We start from the raw sequence: 24,154 nt of genomic DNA, 5'->3' as shown, positions 1-24,154 counted from the left end.
TATTAAATCTAATTTAATATGACACAAGATGGTTCGCATTTACATCAATTTTCGCTATTAGCATATACTATTTTTCATAGTCGCCGACTAGTTAAGTTGTATGATACTAATCTGGAACACTTGGTTCTAACTGTAATCATTCATAGATGGAAAACGCCGGCCTCGAAGATTTGACAGCTGCTACCGGGGAGTCATCGTGACCCTCACCTCCCACATCACCTTCATACGGAAGTGAAAAGCTCTTCAAGCTACGCAAAAGACCACATATCTTTCATATTCCATTCAATTACACCAATAGATAAACCGCTCTTCGTTTTCTCAATTCGTGAGAATCAGCTGATGAAATCCCGCCCTGTTTGCGGTATTGCCGTTCTTTGTCATGGAGTTATGGTCACATTCCAGAGCAGCCCGCGCGGGTAGGGGTACTTGCGCCGAAGTACCGGATTAGAAGAAAGACGGTGCAGGACAGGCACACATTGAAACAATTGATTGTGAGTTCAGCTGAACAATACCTTGTGGAAATGTATTCATAGGTACATTTTACGAGACCTTATGGGGAAAAATTCAACATTCCCGGCGCTGGTGCAGCCTGTTCGCTCATTGAGAGGCTCTTACATACTAGGTACCTACCTAGGTATTCAGCATACTCTAATTTTCCCCTCGAATCATCCCACTTTCGATTCTTTTCGTCGCATAATCACGAAATTTTATTAAATATTCTCTAATAATTAATCTTTAATTGTAGCTAGCGCTAGTTATGTCACAAGTAGGAGAGACAAACTGGCCTTCGGAAGGCTTTGTTGGGAATGACGACAAGAGCGTAACGACACAAGCGGACGACGATTCTCTTTTCGATATCCTGCCTTTCGAAGAACTCAACGATGAGATCGATGGTTCTCATGTTGATGCGGGTGACACTGTGAATACTGACGAGACGGTGAACGTTGTGGGGAAAGATGCTGCAATATCAACTACTCTGGAACTGATGAGCTTGGGCCGATCGAGATTGAGAAAGCTACCCGACATGCAGTGCGCAGTAGATTGGATTATGGGACGGAATCTGGTGACGAATAGGACTGTACAGTTAGCAGAACCGCCGGCTAAGACGATTAAAAAGAGCGAAGAGGTTAAGACTGGATTAGAACAGGAAATCAAGAGGAAAATCGAGCGGAAAATCCGGCCACCGAAATTAATAGACGATGACTTCCTCGATATAGGGGACGTTCAAGATATATGCCCCGCTTGCACTACACCGTACTGTACCGCTATTGACTCGCTTCCATTCAAAGGTAGCTTACGGTTAAGTTACAACGATCCCGAAACGCATACCTGGTCCATCGGCGACAAGTATATTCTAACGGAGTCGATCGACGACGAAGGCCCAGAGCAGATTCACGTTCCATTAGTTCGGGCGACGCAACTTTTTAAAAGGTCGAAGGTGCCGGTGCCAAATGTGCTCGCAGGATGGAAAGAAAGCGGGAGGATCATCACGATCTCCGAAAAGGCGGAGGGGGAGCGATTATACGATATATGGTGGGACCTCGACCAGGACCAGCGAGAGGCGATCGCGAAAGAGGTGGCACGATACATCGGCCGATGGCGAGCATGTGTGGCAGATTCGATCTCGAGCTTGTCAGGCGGTCCGGTGTGGGGACACGACCACCTCTTCGGCACGCGGCATTCAGGGTTCGGACCGTTCGCAAACGACGAGCAACTATGGGAGGCCATGCACGAGAAACTAAAAGAGCGAAACGTGCACGAAATCGTAATCCAGACGCTGAAAGATTACATGCCGGAATCAGCACCGTGCCTGCTAACGCACGGCGACGTATCGAGCTACAACGTGGTGATCCGCGACGGCAAGGTGTCGGCGATCTTGGGGCTCGAGAGGGCGGCCAGATTACCCGCGTGGGCCGAGTACGTGGCGGCGCATTTCTGCTGCTGCAAGGAGGATGAGCAGTGGAAAGCGATGCTCACTAGGCACATGACACGTTACCCACGCACGAGGGACTGGTGGGCCCTGTGGGCCTCGGCGACCACGAATGGGAGCGGGAAGCGTGTCGTCGCCAAGCTGGTGGCCCGCTGCAGACGATGGGAGAAGTCGCCGCGGGAGAAGCGCGCGTACGAATTCGACGCCGACGAGGATGAGTGGCGCCGCGACGAGGACGACGAAGAAGGAAAAAACAACTTTCAATACCCCCCAAAAAGCTTCTTGTCCGAACTGATGCCGGGATTGGACCTACGACATAATACCTGGGAAGAAGAAGGAGGAGGCGGAGGAGGCGGTGGGGCGAAGGGGAAGAGGAGGAGCAGAGCGGAGTACGAGTACGCGCTGCAGCAGAAGAAGAAACATCTTATGAAGCCGCGTCGCTACACAGAGCTCCTCGAGGACCCGGACTGGCAGGAGCCCGTGGGCTCGCAGTCAGGGGATAGCGACATCATCGTGCCGCTGAATGACTTCGCGCTCTCGGAAATTGAGAGGCGCATGGAGGCCGAGAGGGCCAGGATTAAGGAACAGGAGGCCGCGGACGGGTCGCCGGCGGTGCCGAGGAGGATCAGTATCGAAAGGTGGCTTGCCGAGAGCGTGAGGGGCAGGAGGGCTATCCGTCCGCTTCTGGCCAAGCTTACGACGGATTTCAAGGGCGAGGTCCCGATTGTTAGTCCGACCAAAAGTCCTCCTTGGAGGGAAAGACAGCGGTCTTTCGAAAGACCCCAGAATAACAACGCTCCGAGGGGGTTAAGGCCTTTTAGTTTGACTCAGTCTGGAGATGTAACCGAGGCGGCGAAGAAGAGCCTGAGGGAAATAGGCGAGAGACAGGAAAGACTCGAGGAACACGAGGAGAGCGATAGCCGGGAGAGGGCACTAAGATCCCTCGAGGGCGGTAGCGGTGGGGACAATGTTAACGCCGCCGCCGCTGCTGCTATAGCTATCGCTGGCATCCCCGTCGATAAGACGCCGGAGGATAAGGCCATGGCTAGGCACAGCTCACCCGCGCAGCATTCCGGCAAACGCGCGTCGATCTTCCCCGAGAGGACCAGGCCGGGGTCGCTTTACTTGGCTGTCGCGACTGCGGGGGCTGAGGGGCGGTCTAGGCGATACCGGAGAAGCCGTTCTGAGGAACGAGCTGGGGAGGTGGTGGAGGAGCAGAGACAGGGCGAGAATACTACTATTACGGATCAGCCGCCCCCGCGTGCACGGTCGCAGAGTGTGATGCCGCAGAGTGCTGGTGCTGGTGTTGGTGCTAGTGGGGGGACGCAACCGGGGCACATGGTTCACGATCCGTCTGTGGGGTGACGTATTAATCGCTTTGGTGCAATGCAAGACCCCGAGGGGTAGAATCTAGATCGATGATAGGATTTGTGAAAGATAGGCGAACGGAACCTCGTCTTCTTATTGGTCTGTGGTGGTGACCCTTGCCAGATCCTTGGTGTTGGATGTGGATGGTGGTGATAGTGATGGGATCCTTCAAAAGCAAAAGTTATTCCCAGCAGTCCCAGTTGGTTTTCACGCAGGGTACCTAGGCTTATTTTTTTATTCTTTTTCTTTTCCGAGTTATTCAAAGCGATACGGAGTTCAAGTTCATAGTCGGTTCTACTGATGGAAACTGGTCCTTTTTATAAGCATGTTACCACATACGAGATAATAACACAGACACTACATAATCGATGTTGTCTAGGTACCTGCTCAGTTGTTGTCGACCCTTGTTCGTATGCTATGAGGGGTTTGTATGCCAGGTTCGTTTCTCCATAACCAGCGATGGAGATATTTACGTAGATAATTAGGATCGGTCAGGCTTGATACAGGGGTCTTTGCTCCGTCGCGGAGTTTCCCTGCTTCGCCTGGTGCCTTCGCGAAATCAAGATACCTACAAGATACCGCAGAATCTACTGCTTGGCCCAGCTAAATTCTATGTTGTTACTTGATGTCCTTAAATCCATCTAGGAGAACAAGAAGGACAAAGTCCAAGAAAAGATAGGTAAGTATTAATGCCAACCCCTTCATATTAACACCTGGAATGAAGTCAGTGTAAAATCCACCTTGCCCGTCTGGCACTCTTGATCATTAAGACATGCACAATGTTACGCATTCCGCGGATCTGGGTCTCATTTCTTTTAATCGTGACCGACACTAGTGTACCATGCATGCGCTACATTCTACAGCCCGCTTCCATGTGTGATGCGACTAGTATCAAAGCAACCCTACGACTCAGCCCTAGGCTTCTTAAAGTCCGCGGGTACCGTATATTAGCGTAAATAGACTTGCCGTGTGGTGTTATACAACATATGATTATCACCTCGTACCTCGGATAGGTGCCGTATACCTAATCCCTGTTTGATGTTCCAGATAAAGATTTGATCACTTTAAAAGCAATTCACAATTTTCACGGCGGTTACTTACCCTTGGATGATAGCATGTACATCACAAGTCGCCGACACTGGCTATCATAGTAGTCACTCATTAGATTTGGTAACCTACGAATAGGACTGTAGCAGGTCGCTACTGAAGACAATTGAAGCCATCAACAAGTCTCTACCAGCTTACGGTATGGAGTATTGTGATAGAAACCACTTTTATGGGTATCCAATCCTTCACATGACGGTCTTACACCAAGTACCTACCTAGGGTAGTACCTACCTAGTAGATAGGTAGTTATGTAGGCTCTATCACAGCGAGTAGCTATCTGCATACCTACCTCTGTAGGGATGTTTTTAAACTCCAATTCTCTGAAGTGGATCATTCTTTAATGACAGCGACAGCGAGGTTACCAACATGCCTACCTAACTTTTCTTTACTTCATAATTGAACCTAGAAGGGCGCAGACTGGAACATTAGTCAATTTATCCGGAAATAAATTCATACAGTTATCTTTGAAGGAATACTTAGTTCCCGAAACTGAATGGATGTTCTTGGACGTTTCTAAAGAGTTGGTATTGCTAGGCACACTATCGATATAGGAGAAGTCATATGACTAGTCAGCGTTGAATACCTACCATCCTATCCCCACCCTCTCTTGTCAAATGAGATAGGTCTCCTATTGACCTTGAAGCAATTATCATGTAATGGAGAGTGCTGGGATAGCCGAGAATATTAGCGGACCGTCAACCGTTACGATAACCTCCGACAATCAATCAACTTCTAAAAGATGGATGGGCATTAGAGATAAGTACGGAAGATGATAACCCATATCTTAAATATGCTAAGACTAGTAGTGAAATAATCAAGAATCTTATTAGGACTAGTGAAAATTCAAGCTTGCTAGAAGCAACAGGTAATATTAGGAAATACTTTGGTTCTCTAGTAACTACCCAGGTACCTACCTATTCAAAGCTAAATAATCTGCAATAGCTTCTCTACCACAAAAGCCTTCAGAAGCTTTTCCTACAACACTTGTCGGAGAACAAGTCGCCCTCACACAGACCCCCAATAGTCATATTAGACGAGTGACACCCACGCGACCAAGCTCTGCATATGGTTTACTGAGCCCAACAGACAACGACAACCCAATATATATGGTTGAATCTGACACATCTGATGACGATGAAGTCCCTCTAATTCGTCGGGTGACTAATGAAGACGTGTCAAATAAGAGGCATTCGACCAACCATACGCCAACATCTTATGAAGACGATGATAGATTAGATAACCTTCCTCTCAGTTTATTCAGGAGATCAGAAAGACTACGCCAGAATGTTAATCTTGCAAGCCGTGTCATAAAGGAGACTGAACAATGGAAGTATACGACATGGAAATGTAAGCTTCGTCCTAACTTCCTCATCACATGTGCATAGGTATCAGATGGTAACGAATATCAAAAGCACCATCAGGAGGAACGCAACAAACTGCGGGAGCGTTGATACCCCAGGGATACATCCACCACAACGACCCCCGCTTACAATGGATATGTCCTGTCCGCTCATGTCGAATGTTATACGCAAAGCTCTGGGGGCTTGGATCTCATTTCAATGTATGTTCTTGAGCGCGACTACTATTAGTAATGTGGATTTGCTCACTTCAGCATTAGGGTCCACATAGGGGATGTCTATTCAATGATAACGAAGATGGTACTTTATCGCTTGTCGAGAAGATAAAGGGAGCGGGGTCAAGAATGCCTGCTGCAGTAGTGTCTAAGAAGCCACTGGACCCAGACGAGCCTCCTATGGTAGAACCGTCACTCCCTCATTATAAGAAGCCGATCGGAGTTCCATCCTCTCAACTCCAAACTACTAGTAGCCAAAATAAGTCCACTGGTGGTATAAGATTCCGCATAACATCTCCCTATAATGTTCGAGCTCTAACTCCTCCTGAAGAGGAGAGTGGTAATGAGCTTTGGAAATATGTTCAAAGCCATTTAGTGCGAACACCACTGTCACCGATACCGAGCCGTGGTCGTAAGTAAATGTTGAATGAAATGCATTATATCTTGAATATGTCTACTTGAAGGGCTAATAGATATTATAGACGTTCGAGGGCTTCTTGAATGCCTATCCCGTACTCGGGATGTTGAATTTAATCCACAGGCGCAAAAGCCATTCAAAGAAGTGAGAGATCAAGATATATCGGCCATGATTATTCAAGTCACTGGGAGGAAAGCTCATAGGGCGTGCCGTGGATGTAAAGAGGGAAAAGGGCCATTCAAAGGCTGTTATATTATTCCCGCCAATGCCCCGCTACATCTTCGCCGGTCGATTTCAGGCTGCGCCAACTGCTATTACAGTCGTATCCAGACTTATTGCGACCTAAAGCAATGGTCGATTGAGACTTATCCTGAGTTGTCAGGCAACAATGTTCCCAAAAATACAGGTAAACGGCAACTGACTGAATCGAATCCTCCACAACCAAACGAAACCAAGAGACTACCAGCCAGGCGATCTCTAAGAAACATACTAAAGCAAGAGCGTAAGAGAAATAAAGTGATTGTTCGTTCTAAATCCAACCAGTCTCCAATACACCAACCAGTCCGCAAAACTCAGCCTACTAATACAACTGGGAGATCTGATATTCATAGCAATGCGAGTACAATCGCCATCAATCTGGGTCAGATGATCGAACTAGAAACATGGGAGGTTGCTCCTGGTCGTATCCGGGATGAAGCGAGAGATACCGTTGACAGTACGCAACCGATAGCCCCTCTATTCTAGGGATACTTCACTAACAAGACTGTAGATTTCGCGTTTTCTACCGCTTACCTAGCGCAGAATAAATCAGTTACCATATGTCGCGATATCTCATTCCAAGTTATTACCATCAAGCCAGGCACCGTTCACAGCTGGGATGCATGCACCTCGTATCTACGGCTGTGCTCAGTCGGTTCTGGCAAGCTCCAGGTCAAGATACATGGCCAGGAGTTTCTGATAGGGCCTCATGGAATGGTAATGATCAGGCCTGGTGCAGACTGTACCGTTACGAACAAGCTTTATATAGACGCTGTGGTTCACGTTACGATCGTACCAAATGATTTATACGAATAGGGTCTTGATATCTGGGAATATTGATGTTGATTCTAGTTCACCAGCGTTTAAATATACCCGTTATATGTATCTAGGCACCTATGCTAGCTATTACACTCATTAAAATGTTTCAATGAAATCACATGGACCTGGTAAGTACCTACCTATTAACACCGTGTGGTGATACTGCTCCTTACTTAATATAGGTACCTAGGTATCTAGGTACTCTTCAGGTCTCTAGGTACTCTTCAGGTCTCTTCCATTATTATATTGACATAATATTTCTAGGTAGGTAATAAATAGAGATTTAAACCGTTCATCCTCGTTTAGCTCCCCTAACTACCTACGTACATGCCAACTACTTACTTATTTAAGTCAACATCTTCCAATTCAGATGGATCTATGAATGTAAAATTCCTCGGTGAACGAGGGTCATGGACGGAGTCACTACCTATACGATGGTAAACCGGTTCTGGTTTGGCAATTTCGGGCCCACGTAAATCAGAGTTATTAGCTCCCGACTTGGTCGCTAATGAATCCAACCTAGGTGGTATCGGTGCTTGTCCTTGGGCTTGTGGCGCTGTCTGCCTCTCTACGTCGTCATTCTCACACTTTTCTTTCCGTTTACGTCTGCGATATCTGATATAGAACTCAATTACAGTGATAATTAAGATCCCCAAGCCTGACACTAACAAGGTCGTGATTAACAAAGTTTGGGATGTATGTGACTCGGGCTCTGTGCGGCTAATCATAACAGACAACATGGCTAAGATATCGATATAGATGATTCCGTACCTAAGCGAAGGTTAAAGAAACGGATATAACCTTTTAAGTATGCAAGTCATCCTCTATATATACATTTCAATGAGCCCCTCATCATCAATCACGCCGACATTGTTCAATACAGCCATATATGTTTATAAACATGCAAGCAAATATGAAGTAGGTTGCTACTTTATCTACCCCATTTAATCTACAGTTGTTGGGTGATTGTTATAAGACAATGCGATTGTGCGCGATAAGGTACCTAAGCATCCTTTTTTGTAAATAGGGGTAACTATTCTTTACATAACTCTCCTACCCATTACACATAGGTAGGATAACACTAGCACACTAATGTTACGACATATTCTACACATGTAAGTATTACCTCGTGTAATTGAGGTAGTTTAATATTACCATTTAGTTACCTAATACATCTCAGTGATGCATGCATCTGTTCTTATGACTTTCTGCTGGGAATAATCAATATGTAGGTATACCTGCCTAAGCTGGCCACGACCTCGCCTCATACGCCTCATTGATCATTACGTACCTACCTAACTAGTAGGTTAGTGTGAAGGGACTTTCTGCAATTGCAGTTTCTATTTCATGAATTCTTATTAAAGAAAGTGTCATAGAGAGTACCTAGTAGGTAGGCGCCTAACCTAGGAATGATGCCATCTCAACTCGGAATATACCGAAGTTAGCGGGTCTGGCCTACTTTTTTCATGGCCAAGACTTGGCACAAAGAAAGAGTAGAGATAGACTAGAAGAAAAGAAGACTTGGGTGGATATAAATGACATTTGAGGAGATACGCTGTAGCTATCTAGGTAGGTATAACGCCCCTTGTACGGGATCATTGCTAGTGCAAGATATGGGACTTGGCGGAGTTGCGCGCACATCGGGGGACCGCGGTATCATGTGGAATACGCCGAGACACTATTTTCAGGTCCGGTTTAGAGAAAAACGTACCTAAATCTCTTTGGCGTAAAACAAAAGCCTGAGTGACGATACAAAACTGCAGGTTTTCTGATAAACACCGGACCATTGACTCATGCGTACCTGGAAACGGAGTACCTACCTTTTTGTACCTTAAGTGCCCATATTATCCATGAATGAAAGTCAGAGTAGATACTAGGTACCTATCTCGCGAGTTACTACGAAGATATTCCTTTGTCAATGGTATCCATAAGGACCAAATCAAGCCGTGATGTCTGTCGAACAGTCGAGACTCGTCGTCGACGATTACGTAATATCGTCAGTAGAGAGGGTCTGGCCTTGGTAACGAATGAAAAAGTAGATTGTCCACCTTCCAGAAATATACATCGAACTATATGGGGTAGGGCTCAGAATGTACACCTGATTCGGGAAGGTGACGGGATGTCGGCTTGCAACCTGTCTGGATCACTGCAAGATCTAGGTTAATAACACGCACTTGAGGTTACGCTGCTGTTGACTCGTGGAACTCTGTTCTATTTTCTGACTGCGGGATGACAGGGGCAGTTGAGAGTAGCGCGCCTGTGAGTTAGGAATAATAAGCCCATCAGACGGTCCGATGGTCAGACTAGACGTTCTCATACAACACAGATATATTGGTCGGAGTTCGTAATACCACTCTGCATTATTCTTATTGATTCGCATCGAATAGAAGGAGTCCTTTCCCGTATGACGGCATTAACACGGCGCGAGGATGGGCGTAGAGGAGTTTAAACCACTACCCCTTAAGTCGCTACATATTAGTTGGAACTATGACGGTATCCCTCAGGGCTAAGAAGCGACCGGGTCCCGATCTTGCTTTAGCGGGGACATTGGCGGATACCAACCGGACAAGAGACGGGTTTAGGATATTACTCAATTAAGGGGATGATCTTCACTAGAGTCTTGACGAGGCAATGAAGCCCGGTCTGAACTCCTGGAAAGGCTATCCGAAATGGTTTGTTGTCACATGCATCAACCTACCACGATGTTTCCTTGCAGTGACATGCATCTGTTGGCATTGGCGTATGTCTCACCTACCATATACGGCATACAGCTCTGGAGTCTGGTGTATGATGCGGGGCAGGTAGCGGTACTTGAATATAGTCTCCGAAGTACTAGGCTATGTATCGTTCTCTACACACTAGGGCTCATCCCTCCACGCTACTTACCATATTATAGATCCCTGGGTGGATCTAATACCTTATTTGATCGACGAGTAACGGTCCAGCAAGGTTACTAACGAGAACGGGATCTTAGATAAGCTTAATTTATGTCCCGATTGACAAAAGGATAGGATATGTAAAGGGATGGACGGTCTCGTAGGATATTCTTGAAGATCGATCACGGTATAACGACCCGTGACTTGATGATTGATAAATATAATTTGACTTACGTGTTGATCGTCAACAATGAATAATCAGAATAATATATATGAATTGGCCGTTATGGGTACATACCTCGGTGTGTTATGAGATAGGAGTGGATAGTTGACTTGCGAATCGCGGTTAGCAATGCCGATTTCTCGGTAATTGCAACGCGAGGACGTGATCACATCATGTCGTATTACCTGTGCTATAATATAAAAGCTTGCTATACTTGCATACTTGCCGTTGGATTTCCACTGGGGGTACTATAAGCAATCTCGAGCTAGAAACAAGCTCAGTCTTGGCCTCTTGGCTCTGCTCTTGATAAGGGGAATATATGAGGGGGCTAATTGCCGGAATAGGAAGGCCGTGCATTGAGCACCACGCGACGCGAGCTCGAGACTTCTTTTCGCAGGAAAAACGACGACTTGGCACAGCTGGAGGATACAACATCATGATACTGCCTGGTATGCCAGGTAGACACCGACAGACGCTGGTAGACACTGGTAGATTTGCCATCTCCACGCTATTGGGTTCATGTCTTAGCCTGTGTTGCAACCGGCCGCCCGAAGTCACCAAATTCAAGGGCTCCTTGATCTCATCCTTGCACGGATCCCCGGCTTCGATCTAGGCTCCATCCTACGTTAGAAGCGCCCTAAAGATCTTCTAGAGACCCTAGAAAGTAGAAACCCCAGAGAGCCGCCAAGAGGCCCCATAGACCTTACCCGCCACCAATCACTCCTAACGAATGCGGAAAGGTGTCGATATATTCTTCACACCTGAAAAACAAGCTCTGCCAGCTACCGCGCTTCCCCAGCCTGTGATAACGTCAATATCATGTCCTGCATGACATGTTGGCGCTGCAAGGCGGTTGAGTGGCAAGGGTCGCAGATAAGGTACAGATATGTACCTTTCTCCAGGCAATCAGGGTCCCCTGAGTAGAGCTAGCCAATACCTTCTAGAAATACTTCCATTACAAACTACATCGTCATCTAGCCTCTCCGACCATACCGCCGAGTAAGACCCTATGAAGAGAGGAGATCTACGAACTTCCTTCCTAGGAAGGCCATGATCTACCGGTACGAGTTATATCGAGGGCCAGACGAAGCCGTCGCCATGATAAATAGTCGCGATGCCCTCGTCCTGAGGGTAGTTTCTGTCCCTCATCACTCACGAGGAAAGCCCCTTGATAACCCCTACCTCTTTCTTACCTGATCATCCTCACTTGCTCCAATATGCGTACTGCTGCCTTCCTCTTCTCTCTCCTGCCATTGGCAGCGGCTGCCCCGGCCAAGCGGGCCGAGCCAGCCCCCCTAATCAAGCCTCGAGGATCTCAGCTCGTCGAGGGCAAGTACATTGTCAAGCTCTACGAAAACGCCGCCATCTCGGCTCTCGACGATGCGATGAGCAACTTTGAGGGTGATGCAGACCACGTATACAATGTACAGGGTTTCAAGGGGTTTGCCTCTGCCCTGACGGCCGATTCCCTCGAGAAGCTACAGAACCACCCCGATGTATGTCGCTTCATACAACAGCCCTTTAAGCAAGCTGTCTTAGGTACTTTATAAGGTTCTAATAGTTCTATAGGTGGAGTTCATCGAGCAGGATGCCATCATGAGCATCAACGCATACACCACCCAGTCTGGCGCTCCTTGGGGTATTTCTCGTCTATCCCACAAGACTGGTACGAGCGGCTACGTATACGACTCTACCGCCGGCGCCGGTACTTGTGCTTACGTCATTGACACTGGTATCTACACTCAGCACACGGTACGCATGACTCGCGTAGTGGACACGAGCTACCTACGAATAGTGACTAACGGGATATACAGGAGTTCGAGGGTCGTGCTACATTCGCCGCCAACTACGTCGATAGCTCTAACACTGACGGAAACGGTCACGGTACCCACGTTGCCGGCACCATCGTAATACTCTCTGACCCTTCAAATTTATTGCTCCATATGCTAATACATTCGTTATAGGGCAGCAAGACTTACGGTGTAGCGAAGAAGACTCAGCTCTATGCTGTTAAGGTCCTCGACTCCAGCGGCTCCGGTACCACGTCTGGTGTCATTGCCGGCATGAACTATGTCACTTCCGATGTGAAGACTCGGTCTTGCCCCGCCGGCGCTGTCGCTAACATGTCTCTCGGTGGCGGTTCCTCTTCATCTATCAACAGCGCCGCTAAGGCTATGATTAACGCCGGTGTCTTCCTTGCCGTTGCTGCTGGCAACGACAACCAGAACGCCGCTAACTCTTCTCCTGCCTCTGAGCCCAGCGTCTGCACTGTTGGTGCCACCACCAACGCCGATGCTCGTGCCAGCTACTCCAACTACGGTTCCGTGGTCGATATCTTCGCCCCTGGCACCAACATCCTTAGCACATGGAAGGGCGGTAGCACTGTAAGATTATTTTAATCTCTACTACCTAGTTGGTATCCGCATTTAGGCTAACGTCCATTCACAGAACACCATCTCTGGCACTTCTATGGCTACCCCTCACATCGCTGGTCTCGGTGCTTACCTCCTGGCCCTCGAGGGAAGCAAGTCTCCCCAGGAGCTCTGCAGCTACATCGCATCCACTGCCAACTCGGGCGTCCTAACCAGCATTCCGAGCGGAACTGTCAACAAGCTCGCCTTCAACGGAAACCCCAGCGGTTAAACGGGGATGTTTACTACCAGCATATCTTCCTTCGTTGACACGAGGTCATCGGGGTTGGTGTCTCCCTTCGATGCTCCCTAACATAAATCAATACGACCAATATTCCTTCACGCAATAGTAATTCGAGGTCGCGGAAATGGTGGGCATTTTTGGGGCATGGTCTTGGCAACTCTTTTTGTCTCCACGGCTATTCGAATAGCCTAGGAAGGTAGAAGTACATACGCAGCTATTGGTTGTTTTCCCCTGGGGCTTGGTTCACATCTTCCATACGAATTAGCCGCGAACAGAGTAATTGACTAATGCATTGAGCAAATCGCCTCATCGGCCGTCATTCGAGTATAACCAGATGAGAACAATCCCTGAAACACGATGTGCTAGACGTGAATGATGTCTTTCAATATAATAAAGAAAATTGACTACGCACTCTCCGAATAGGCACTTAGGGGAACTTTGGTGAATCCCTCCTTTAATGCGGTTCGGCATTTTGAACCTGGGGGATCTGCATGCATACGAGAGAGGACATGTTTCGCAATTATTAATAAAGCGAGGTATCAGGTAGGCATAATTTCCACCGGGATGGAATGAACACGATCCTAACCTTGCAATAGAGAATACTATAGGTGCATGAACGAGCTTACTTACCAGTATGCACCCAAGACAGGGCTTCCTAAGATCGGATCGTACGGCACTTGTACTCTAGGTAATGTGTCGATGATGTAATCTGTCGGACGGATACGATGATGTATCTTTTATCGGATATTCTTCATCGCCAAGGTAAGCCCCTCCAAACGCCATCATCGCGCCACCAACCTAGAATATCAGATATGTTCATAACGAAAGGCACCATCGATGTACCTAGAGTCATCTTTTACACCACGACACAATTAGCGACCTTTAATAGCATGAGGCAAAAGACGGGATATTCGAAGTAAATATGCATTTGAAACTACTTACTAGATACCTAGGTAGGTGTGGGTAGTTTTCATTTGTTAGATCTATGATTAAAAAAAGGGCATGAGTTTGTCCAAGTAAGAGATAGTTCCTAGACTTTTACAAACATATCGACTTAGTTTCACGGTGGTCAATAATCTAACCGTTAACCTAGTTAAGATCAGCTCAAGAGAATTCACTCTTAAGTAGTAAGAGGTTGAAATATGATCAGTTTATAATTTGTGCTTCGATTCAGGGGTAGCTCATTCTCCCCTATTGTGGGGCCTTTGTACGACTGATGGATAGGTACCCCGCTAAGACCCGATTTCGGGGATAAACAACTTCCCCATTAGGTTGATACGTAGAGCGCTAGGACACCCCACTTTCGTCTGGACCCCTGTTAGAGCATATTGTCTAAACTCACTAAAATGACTTGAACATGGGACGACCCTTGAAAAGCAACTCCTAAACAGAAACCTCGAACGCCTATCGAACGATTTTGGTGTCTTATTATCTTGTAATACGTCTTTCATTCACGCTCTTTTGCTATCATTTCTCTCTATTCACACCACACGAGCTGCGGTCTCAGTCTGTTTTTCGATTACTTACAGTTGACAAATATTCCTTATCCCCGCGATTTGAATTACTCCGCCAGGCCAATATTGATTGGTTTCTTACTTCTAAAAATGGCGCGGCATCTTTCCGTCATCGTCATTCTGGCGATCGCGGGTTTCTTAGTTCTGTCTTTCATGACATCCTTTGGTGACAAAGCAGGACCAATACGACAAGTATTGCCAGTAAAAGGTGTTACTGAACGACCACCGGCCGATCCAGCACCGATCGCACCGATCGCACCGAATGTGAAACCAGACACAAATTTGAAGACGGAAGTTAAGGAAGACGTGGAAGCAGATGCGAAACCAGATCTGAAGTCAGATTTCGCCCCACTGCCAGGCGATATCCTGACAGGAGGCGCAATAGCTCCAAAGCTAGAGAACGCAACTCTGAAGTATGCGCCTAGATTTCCTACTCTTGTTACCCCTAATCCCGCAGCGAGCGATGTGCGTGTTGTTGAGAGCATTCCTATATCCTGCCCGAATCCAAAGGGCGCATACTGAATCCGCTAACCTGAGTTAACTTCGTGCAGGGCCGAACTTGGTCGCTCGACCTGGAAATTCCTCCATACCATGATGGCACGTTTCCCCGATAAACCCACTGCAGACGATTCTCTTGCGCTGAAGACATTCGTCCAATTATTCGCGCGGCTATATCCATGCGGCGACTGCGCGCGGCACTTCCAGAAGCTCCTCGCCAAATACCCGCCACAGGTCAGCTCACGTAATGCGGCTGCGGCTTGGGCCTGCTTCATGCATAACCAAGTCAACGAGAGGCTGAAGAAGCCTTTATTCGATTGTAACAACATTGGCGATTTCTATGACTGTGGCTGTGGGGATGATAAGAAGGAGACAACAGAAACCATAGGAGAGCTCAAGTTAGAGAAGGAAGGATTGACTAAAGGTGGTTGATTGTAACATCGTAAAGTATCGTCATTTTGTTTTTGGGAGCATAGCGACCGGAGTTTCGAGTTTCTGGTCATTAGTCTGTATGGAAAACATTTGACAGACAACTCCTCGACTTGAGGAATATTTATACTTTATTGTGCAGATTGGCTATTCCTTTATGGTGCGCTTTTCCTAGATTCCCGTTGACCAGGTAGATATTCATTACTTTGTAGGTAGGTAGATATCATCTATTCGAAATCATAAGACCAGTCATATAAAACTATTAGATATCTATTATCCAATCTAGTTCATTGGGATAGGGACAAGAATTAGGATATGCTTAAGCTGAAATGAAGCTACATTACGTACATATGCAGGTACCGAGGGCTGCGAGGGGAGATAAGCGGGATTGCACGTGACTTTAATGAATCCTTGCCAAGGCTAGTGGTAGGCTAGTGGTAGGTCCCGACTTCCGATCTAACTGTCCAGCCTTGCGCGTCGGAGCTGCCTTGAGCTTTGGTCAAGCAATCAACGAAGCTGTTCCTGCCCTCATCAATTAAACATCCTCAATTACGTACCTTGGTATTCCTAAACCAACAACCGAACTTTAACACACAATTGTGGATTTCAACCCTTCATCCTTTCCGTCGACCTTCCCCAAATCATCCTCAACATTTACAATATGGAGTTCGGCAACAAAGGCGTCTTAAGTGAGGGTATGTGAAGCTAAGACTCAGCTTTCAAGAGCTTCAACTCAAGCGCGGAATTGGACTAATGACTATCCGAAATAGATGGAATCCATGTGGATATGGACAGATTAAAGAAGGGCGAGGTCAAGTACGTGATAGACTAGGCGAACGGAATATTTTGAGAGTTGGCTAATCATCTCGTCCACTAGTCTCGGTACCTCGATGTGAGCTCGCTATTAGGAACTGTTTATAACGATGATAGAGAAATTAATATGGCGATAGCATGGCCGTCACATTCAAGGATGGAGTTATCCTTGGTATGTTTTATGTCTTTAATTACACTGGCTCTTCCTGTCATGAAAATATACTGATAATGCTACCTGTTCCTCAGGCGCCGATTCGAGAACTACTACCGGAGCATACATCGCGAACCGAGTTACAGATAAGTTAACCCAAGTGCACGATACCATCTGGTGCTGCCGGTCAGGCTCCGCCGCCGATACGCAAGCCGTCGCGGACATAGTACAATACCAACTGGGCATGTTTGCCATGAGGAACGGCAAGCCCCCCACCACCCAGACAGCAGCGGCTATCTTCCAAGAGGTCTGCTATTCGAACAAGGACCAGCTGAGGTAAATAAAACTTCGCCGCATTATCTGTGAGCATCCATGAGAGCAAGATGATGCTGACAAGAATGTCTTACAGTGCGGGTCTCATTATCGCGGGATGGGATGAGCGACACGGTGGTCAGGTCTATTCTATTCCCCTCGGAGGTTCCCTACACAAACAGTCCTATGCAATTGGTGGTTCTGGTTCGACCTACATCTACGGTTACTGTGATTCAAACTGGAAGGAGGGCATGGAGGAGAAGGACGCCGTCAACTTCGTCAAAGGTGCGCTGCAGGAAGCGATCAAGTGGGATGGTAGCTCGGGAGGAGTTATTCGTATGGTTGTCCTGACAAAGAAGGGCGCGGATCGACACTTGTATCTGCCCGACGAGAAGTACGAGGTGCGACATTAATAAGATACGGTATTAGAGGCGGCGACGTGGGGTGATAGACCCAATGGCGGGTTGAGGGTCGAGCATGAGCATGAGCATGACTATGACTGTGCCTACCTGTACAATATTACACAAATCCACGTGTCGCGAGCGCCGCAGGCTGCACGGCGGCCGCGACGGTTATCTCTGAGCTTAATAGGAGCATTGCAGTGAGACCATCAGGTTTCCAAATTCTTGGGTAATGGGATCGCCAATCCGTGGCGACGTTCCGTGAATGGACTTCTCTCTAATGCTGCAGGGTTGGGGGAATTTACTGTGATCGAATCCTTGGTGGCACGCACACAATCAGGCGGTGAGCAAAATACACGCACGGCATCGAACAAATCATCGAGCCCGGGCCGTCACATGCGCGCAAAGAAGACTTCGCCAATGAGAAATGGCATATGTCCGATAGAAGGTGGGCGCAATGGTTGGGCGATTTCCCGATACTAACCCTACCTCTCCCGTCCTTGCTGATAGGATAAAGGTTACATTTCGGGGCGATCCGGGTTACGTACATAATAGGAGCTGTTTTCTTTCGGCTCGTTGATTCGTGCCGCGAAATGGCGTTATCGTTCCCGAGGACGGGTGAGATACTAGTATGGGCATCAAGCTTTGATTTAAGCCTCTGCCAGATGAGACCGTTTTTAGAGCTTTGCAAACTGTGCGAATCTATCTATGTAGGTTGTATAATATCCGCCTAGATCGTCGTCATCGGTGTTACGCTGGCGATGCCTGACGCACGGCGTGGTTGGATCATAATCACCTACCTAATGTAGGTACCTCTACGCTACACTGCTGCTCGAATGTATATACGGTACCTAGTATGCGGTTGAAGCTACAGCGGGAATCGCTTCCCATTTTTCCATCCGGGCTCGCGTGTGGGAGTGTTTATTTCCCTTTTAGCCTAAAGCGCGTTGAGACCTGAGTGGAGGAGCCGCTTCGAGGTCTTGGCGGACTTGCGAACAAGCAAGTTGTTGACGCAAGGCGGATTGGGTTGGGGGTGTTGGAACCAAGATGTGTTATGAGCCTTACGTTTGAGTACACCGTTTCTCTTCCCTCACCCTTTTCGAAGAGGTGAAGTGAAATGAATTTAGAGAAGACGGGAGATTATTAGACGAAAGGCCCGTCCCGTAAATAGTTCTTTTTTTACTTTCTTACCTATCTCACCCCTTTTTTTCTCTTTTTTCGATTCGTGGGGGTTGAGGGAAGTATATATCAATAGTCGTGGATATGTGCAGATTCTAAGACATACATACATCGAAAGAGAGAGAGAGCTACCTAGGTATGTAGGTAATATGATGCCATCAGGTAACAAGACGTTTCTGGGTCATTGGGACGCCCCCATGTCAGCCTCCCTCCACAATGTACAGCGTACGTAAGGGTTAGAAGGTAGGGGGAATGAACGCCCATCACTGCCAGACTCTTGGCACGGGGATAGAGTGCGGGATAATATTAAAGTACATATCGGTACATAGATGAGATAGGATGAGATAGGATGAGATATAAAGTATTATGGTACGTTATGACGGTATTTTTAATCTACCCGATCTACCTTCACGACGGTATACAGATTGATCTATACATTTGCAAGATACGATCCTAGATACGATCCTGTAAATTGCCTGTAAAAGATCTTGGTTAGAACCGTGGTATAAGCTTCGAAGGATTTGCAGAAAGTCAAGGCAAAGATCGGCAAGCACTTCTGTTAGTCTAGAAGCGGTCCCTGAATCGTGAACGCCGAGTTGGGTCCGGACTAGACGAACGGCGGTCCCGGGTCTACCGGAGGCACGTTGACTACTTACCTAGTAGGTACTAACTAGACCGCTCGTCTTTTTAGTGCGGGGTTTGAGGAGCTGAGAAACGCTGTTATGTTCTAAGATTGTTACGAGAAAATTACCTATCTCTATATACAATCATTTGGTCGGTGAAGATCATTGGAGTTCATAGGTACTTGGGCAGGTAGATTGTAATTCGACTGACTCTCATTCTTCAATAGCTACCTAGGCTGGGGTAGTGGAGATTAAGACTTACGTAGGTGTAAATATGAATGTCTCTGAATATTAACGTTAAAAGCATGGATGTGAGGCTCGGTGTAACTTACTACGAAGGAAATAGGCTCGCTGAAGAGTAGAAATGACGTATGCTTAATACTTAGTACATTCTTTTCTTGTGCCGAGATGTGCTTATACCTTATATACCTACCTAGGTACATGGTATGTTATAATAGCGATAGCTGCTACTTTCAATATCCTTCTTTCGTAATATTTTGATAGCTATTCATTGTCAGTTGGTAACGTACTAAATAGGTAAAATATAATTATCTTGACTTAAGTAAGCTTTAGGAGGGGTTGTGTAAAAACCTCCCCCCTTTTCACCCCACGGCAAGAAACGACCTACCGGAACGGAGTAAGCGTTTTGAAAATCCCACGAGCCAACGGGCGTGAAGCTTGTAGTGCATTAGTTGCTGACCGTGGTCGTGCACAGCCTCAACCCCCCTTTCCTATTCCGGTAAGATGCCATTATTACCTGCAGCTCGAGCCGGGTCTTAATGGATCCTATCTGCCATCCATCCATTCCAAGCAGCGCGAACACGTGCGAGACGAATGATTAGATGGCGGGTTTCATGGGAAATAGAACAAAGAGTTGTCAATTTTTCGCTACTATGCAGTGCCTAGGTACCTAGGCTGCTAGGTAGGCATTGATTTCCAGCTGGCCTATCGCACAACATCTTGCCGTCCTACCATCCCCCCTTTTTTACAGACTCAATGTTGATAGCTGATATTACTTTAATACGCATTTTCTTTTGCAGCCGCTCTCTCCTTATTAAAATTGAGTTGATGATATCTTGTTACCCCTTGATTCTTTTTTCTCCTTCGCAATCTCTTATTGCTCCTCTGACCGTTTGCTTTTGAAGCTGGCGTTTTGATTCGAGGAATGAGATATGTCCATATTCTGTGGCTTGGAGTGTTTTATCTATTTTAATGATTGAATGAAGCACGCAACCGGGGGGTAACCACTATTATTACTTATTATTATTATGCAAAAGGTTGCAAAATTGTCATTTTTGGTTTTGTACAACTTGGCAGCTTGGGCAGGAATAATTCAATCTGGTACTGCTGCTGCCGTTGCTGCCGTTGCTGCTGTTGCTACTTGAAATCATTTGTCCCTTCATTTCTATTTGATTTTATTTTCCGCTAGCAGTACCAACTTGCTTGTTGCTTGCTTGCTTGGTGGTAACTTCCAAGTTCTCTCCTTTTATGTCATACATGCGCATCTTCCGCACCTTCAATCAAATATTTCGGTAGTCCAAGCACCTATCAGACAAGCACACCCCGGTTACAGACGCCGAGACATCTGAGGCTTTGACGTATGCCTGTACTATCTAGCGTATCAATCTTCGCCTCCCGCCACTACAGTACGTACCACCACTATTGCTACCGATCTTGAAACTGGCAACCCCCGACCTCCAGCGGCAACCTTACCAAAACTTTACCATTCCAAGGTTATATTGCCTTACGTACTACTAACTTACTACGACAATCTCAACTTTTACAACCATTTTCACACTTACAACAACACTACCACTGCGACTACAACGTCGACACGTTTCCCCAATTCTTTCTCAACAATCGTCTTCCACATATTGTTGACGATATTGGAAGATTGTTGCGACCGCGATATAATCTTCATTAATCATACTTCCCTACTAGTGTATAAACGCATTCACTCTTAATTCATTATCTCACTTTGCTCACTTCCTGTTGCGCGACTCCGAAATTGAGGCTGTCCGCTGCACTGCGCCGACGTCCGGTAATCTTTGCTGATCTACCAAGAAAAAAAAACGCCTACGCCCACGTCTCGCATCGCATCCTATCATTCGATAGCGACCGAGCAAGCAATAATAAATAAACGCTTACAACGTCTGGACAACGTCATCCTGATTTAGCATTAGCATAGGTAAGCATCAAGATCTTTAATTTTTAAATCCTCTCTTCCCCTCTCTCGCGCTCCCATCCGGAATCCGTATCTATATCCACATCTATTTTTCGGTCCGTTAGCCATCCTAAGATGGGAACTCTGGTTTCGCCTCGTCTCTTTTCATTCTCTTTCAGCCAGCCATAAATCAGCCTCTATTCGGATATTTCCAACCTTGCGATATGTATTGGTAGTTCCAGCCAGTCAAGATGGCTAGAACATGGTGAATTCTGTGAAATGTGCCTTATCGTCGGACGGCGATGCTGGTGTTGGGCTGTGTCTGCGTCTATCTGGTCACTCAGCGCCCTTGCCCGCCTCTGGATCTAATTAGTCATTCCTTATTCGCTTGGCTGCTCATCTATTTTGTCTATTTTATTTATTCATTGAGTCACTTGTGTCTTCTCTTCATCAAACGTGGGATCGGAGAGTGTGTAACTATTGCCACTCGGGACCACGGTGAGAATACGGCCGTTCCATGTTCCATACTTAGTTCACCAATTTTTTTTCTATTTTTGATTTTGGCCTTGTCTGTCTTCGTCGTGGACCGTTGGGCTGTCCAGATTGTGGCCCGAACGTTTTCTTGTTTACCCGTTTTTCCCCACTCAGCGGACCCAGACCATTCTTCGTATCTGTCAGACCAAGGTCCAAGACAGTCAACGAGTCGATGTCTACCGCGACCGACTTGATTTAACGGACTGACGACTGAGCCGAGCTTGATCGAGTCGCGCATCCGAGGCTTGACAGAGAAAAAGAAAAAGAACACAATATAACAATACAAGACAATACAATACAATCTTAGATTGATCCACTAACTTGTATACCCGCTTCTTTCAGGCATTCTCTAGATAATCCTTTGCTACTAGGTAGACACGACACCCTCACCACATAATAATCGACCCGCCAAAACCACCAAACCACCAACCCACCACATCTGCTATACTCCCCCAAGGCGATGCAATGGCTGCTGTAATTGGAGACTTCGTTACCGACCACGCCCGGCTGCACAACATGATTGCAGCTTCTGGTTTATCACACGAGCATTCGCGACCTCGAGAATCTCCATTTCGATCTGACTCAAGAAGCCGACCGCGCGAAGTTCCATCCCAGGCAGCTTACTCGCCTGCTAATTCCGCAACATCATACCGATCTTCGACATCGAGTGCGACACCCTCTAAACGATCTTGGGAATCAACAGAAGCCGGAACTGAGCAGAAACATATTTCGTCTACCGGGGGTGCCTCTCGATTTCCTACGCCGCCCGATTCTTCTTCGCCGAACCCCGCTTCTGAACGCGTAAGAGCACAGGATGCGAGTCCCTCGTCGTCATCAGAATACATGGCATCGGAAACCCAGACGACTGCACCAGCAGCAATCCCTACACCTGGTAGCTCTACACCGACGCCGACCCAGCAACAACCCTCTCCAGAATCAGACACATACACGTCGCCGACCCCGCGGGTTCACGCTGACGACGCCCCACCCCCACAAGAAGGACACATCATCTACGTGCGCGACCTGGCGCACATCCAGAGCCTTGCTCGTGCCGATCTGATGAACGGTGGAAATGGCCCGGGCATACTAAACGATCCACCGCTCCAGGCAATGAAGTATGAAATTAGCCAAATGCCCATAGGTGATATTATCGAAATGGTCGCTGCTCTCTTAACAAAGATTACAACTACCAATGACCTTCAACACGATGCTTTGCATAGGAATGCAACACACCAGCAGACGGCAGCCACCCACAACAGTGAAGGAACCTCGATGAGCCCTCTCAGCAGCTCCGTCCTTGCGTTCCATGGGAAAAACGTTCCCGCAATCACGATTTTAAGTTATCTAAGTAGGATTCATAAGTACTGTCCGACTACCTACGAGGTCTTCCTGAGTCTTTTGGTTTACTTTGATCGGATGACGGAACGGGTCAACACTATGGTAATGGAGGCTGAGGCAACACGAAGGCAATCTCACTCTCAGCAGCCTCGCGTCTCGGTGGCAGAGACGCAGGTTGATCAGACACCCGACAGTGAAATGCGAGATGAGGATAGCGATGGCGACGAAACCGAATCTGACCTTGTCGACAATGACACTGACGAGAAAGCCAAAGTAAAGAGGCCTAGGGAAAAGAGAGTCCGGGAACCGCAACCGCCTCCGTCTGCCGCCCCAGCCACTTATTTTGTTGTGGATAGCTTCAACATACATCGATTGATAATCGCAGGTGTCACCTGTGCGAGTAAATTCTTCTCGGATGTATTTTACACCAATTCGAGATATGCCAAGGTATGTAACTTGCACAGGCGCTTCCCTGCATTCCGTTTCCTAGATCCCGGCTTCGGTCCTAACCATATCGGCAACGGTACTTTTCATTACTTCCCCTTCTCCCACAACTTAACGATTCGTTATTCGATGAACCTAATCTCATGTGTGTATTACGTAGGTTGGTGGTTTGCCATTAGCTGAGCTCAATTATCTTGAGCTTCAGTTCCTGTTATTGAACGATTTCCGCCTCGCGGTACCTGTCGAAGATCTAGAAGCATACGCTACGATGTTGGTCGAATTCTATGCGCGGGAAGTGGTTGCACAACGTTCTCGACCCCTCAGCGGGACCGAATGAGTTCATGAATCATAGAATTTGGGATAAGACATCTTTGGAATACATTTTTACCGGTGGAAGAGACGCCCTGCTTGGACTATATCCATGCATACTAGCACGTAATCACGATAAATGACATGCGCTGGCCACATCGCTAATGTTGGGGACTCGCTGGAGCCGCGGAGTATGAAAGGACGTCGAGTCCAGGGTG

The 24,154-nt window shown here is 47.1% G+C and overlaps 6 protein-coding genes across 6 annotated transcripts; all 6 read left to right on the top strand.

Moving 5' to 3' along the window:
• The first annotated feature begins 717 nt into the window (after nucleotides 1-717).
• On the top strand, nucleotides 718-3,711 carry GGS22DRAFT_175411 (uncharacterized protein). Its single transcript, XM_047963262.1, has one exon. The coding sequence runs from the start codon at nucleotides 758-760 to the stop codon at nucleotides 3,293-3,295; it is 2,538 nt and encodes an 845-aa protein (XP_047814184.1). The 5' UTR covers nucleotides 718-757; the 3' UTR covers nucleotides 3,296-3,711.
• Nucleotides 3,712-6,195: 2,484 nt separating this feature from the next.
• GGS22DRAFT_175408 (uncharacterized protein) lies at nucleotides 6,196-7,605 on the top strand. The gene is made up of 3 exons (XM_047963261.1): nucleotides 6,196-6,390; nucleotides 6,461-7,111; nucleotides 7,166-7,605. Exons 2-3 carry the CDS (start codon nucleotides 6,565-6,567, stop codon nucleotides 7,468-7,470), a joined length of 852 nt encoding a protein of 283 aa, XP_047814183.1. The 5' UTR covers nucleotides 6,196-6,390; nucleotides 6,461-6,564; the 3' UTR covers nucleotides 7,471-7,605.
• Nucleotides 7,606-11,717: 4,112 nt separating this feature from the next.
• GGS22DRAFT_175404 (subtilisin-like protein) lies at nucleotides 11,718-13,825 on the top strand. Its single transcript, XM_047963260.1, has 5 exons — nucleotides 11,718-12,068; nucleotides 12,142-12,324; nucleotides 12,387-12,479; nucleotides 12,537-12,956; nucleotides 13,021-13,825. The coding sequence occupies exons 1-5, from the start codon at nucleotides 11,790-11,792 to the stop codon at nucleotides 13,213-13,215; spliced, it is 1,170 nt and encodes a 389-aa protein (XP_047814182.1). The 5' UTR covers nucleotides 11,718-11,789; the 3' UTR covers nucleotides 13,216-13,825.
• A 757-nt stretch (nucleotides 13,826-14,582) lies between these two features.
• On the top strand, nucleotides 14,583-15,919 carry GGS22DRAFT_175402 (ERV/ALR sulfhydryl oxidase domain-containing protein). Its single transcript, XM_047963259.1, has 2 exons — nucleotides 14,583-15,154; nucleotides 15,293-15,919. The coding sequence occupies exons 1-2, from the start codon at nucleotides 14,832-14,834 to the stop codon at nucleotides 15,669-15,671; spliced, it is 702 nt and encodes a 233-aa protein (XP_047814181.1). The 5' UTR covers nucleotides 14,583-14,831; the 3' UTR covers nucleotides 15,672-15,919.
• Nucleotides 15,920-16,136: 217 nt separating this feature from the next.
• On the top strand, nucleotides 16,137-17,568 carry GGS22DRAFT_175401 (nucleophile aminohydrolase). The gene is made up of 6 exons (XM_047963258.1): nucleotides 16,137-16,363; nucleotides 16,439-16,484; nucleotides 16,546-16,560; nucleotides 16,619-16,653; nucleotides 16,728-16,968; nucleotides 17,042-17,568. Exons 1-6 carry the CDS (start codon nucleotides 16,330-16,332, stop codon nucleotides 17,355-17,357), a joined length of 687 nt encoding a protein of 228 aa, XP_047814180.1. The 5' UTR covers nucleotides 16,137-16,329; the 3' UTR covers nucleotides 17,358-17,568.
• A 4,793-nt stretch (nucleotides 17,569-22,361) lies between these two features.
• GGS22DRAFT_182432 (cyclin-domain-containing protein) lies at nucleotides 22,362-23,964 on the top strand (the record flags this gene model as incomplete). Its single annotated transcript, XM_047963963.1, has 2 exons — nucleotides 22,362-23,630; nucleotides 23,788-23,964. The coding sequence occupies 2 exons, from the start codon at nucleotides 22,362-22,364 to the stop codon at nucleotides 23,962-23,964; spliced, it is 1,446 nt and encodes a 481-aa protein (XP_047814179.1).
• Between the last annotated feature and the right edge of the window lie 190 nt (nucleotides 23,965-24,154).

Source organism: Annulohypoxylon maeteangense (genome assembly GCF_022496945.1).
Source record: "Annulohypoxylon maeteangense strain CBS 123835 unplaced genomic scaffold GGS22scaffold_28, whole genome shotgun sequence".
Lineage (NCBI taxonomy): Eukaryota > Fungi > Ascomycota > Sordariomycetes > Xylariales > Hypoxylaceae > Annulohypoxylon > Annulohypoxylon maeteangense.
Note: the sequence above shows the minus strand (reverse complement) of the source record. Positions and strands in the feature narration are given on the sequence as shown.

What these genes read in the sequence shown, in the direction of transcription:
- GGS22DRAFT_175401 (XM_047963258.1), top strand. Translation starts at nt 16,330, where the DNA reads ATGGAGTTCGGCAACAAAGGCGTCTTAAGTGAGG. An exon ending in CAAAGGCGTCTTAAGTGAGG is followed by an intron (nt 16,364 to 16,438) that starts GTATGTGAAGCT and finishes TATCCGAAATAG; the next exon opens with ATGGAATCCATGTGGATATG. An exon ending in TCGAACAAGGACCAGCTGAG is followed by an intron (nt 16,969 to 17,041) that starts GTAAATAAAACT and finishes AATGTCTTACAG; the next exon opens with TGCGGGTCTCATTATCGCGG.
- GGS22DRAFT_175411 (XM_047963262.1), top strand. Translation starts at nt 758, where the DNA reads ATGTCACAAGTAGGAGAGACAAACTGGCCTTCGGAAGGCTTTGTTGGG.
- GGS22DRAFT_175404 (XM_047963260.1), top strand. Translation starts at nt 11,790, where the DNA reads ATGCGTACTGCTGCCTTCCTCTTCTCTCTCCTGCCATTGGCAGCGGCT. An exon ending in AGCTACAGAACCACCCCGAT is followed by an intron (nt 12,069 to 12,141) that starts GTATGTCGCTTC and finishes ATAGTTCTATAG; the next exon opens with GTGGAGTTCATCGAGCAGGA. An exon ending in GTATCTACACTCAGCACACG is followed by an intron (nt 12,325 to 12,386) that starts GTACGCATGACT and finishes CGGGATATACAG; the next exon opens with GAGTTCGAGGGTCGTGCTAC.
- GGS22DRAFT_175402 (XM_047963259.1), top strand. Translation starts at nt 14,832, where the DNA reads ATGGCGCGGCATCTTTCCGTCATCGTCATTCTGGCGATCGCGGGTTTC. An exon ending in CTAGAGAACGCAACTCTGAA is followed by an intron (nt 15,155 to 15,292) that starts GTATGCGCCTAG and finishes AACTTCGTGCAG; the next exon opens with GGCCGAACTTGGTCGCTCGA.
- GGS22DRAFT_175408 (XM_047963261.1), top strand. Translation starts at nt 6,565, where the DNA reads ATGATTATTCAAGTCACTGGGAGGAAAGCTCATAGGGCGTGCCGTGGA. An exon ending in AGCGAGAGATACCGTTGACA is followed by an intron (nt 7,112 to 7,165) that starts GTACGCAACCGA and finishes ACAAGACTGTAG; the next exon opens with ATTTCGCGTTTTCTACCGCT.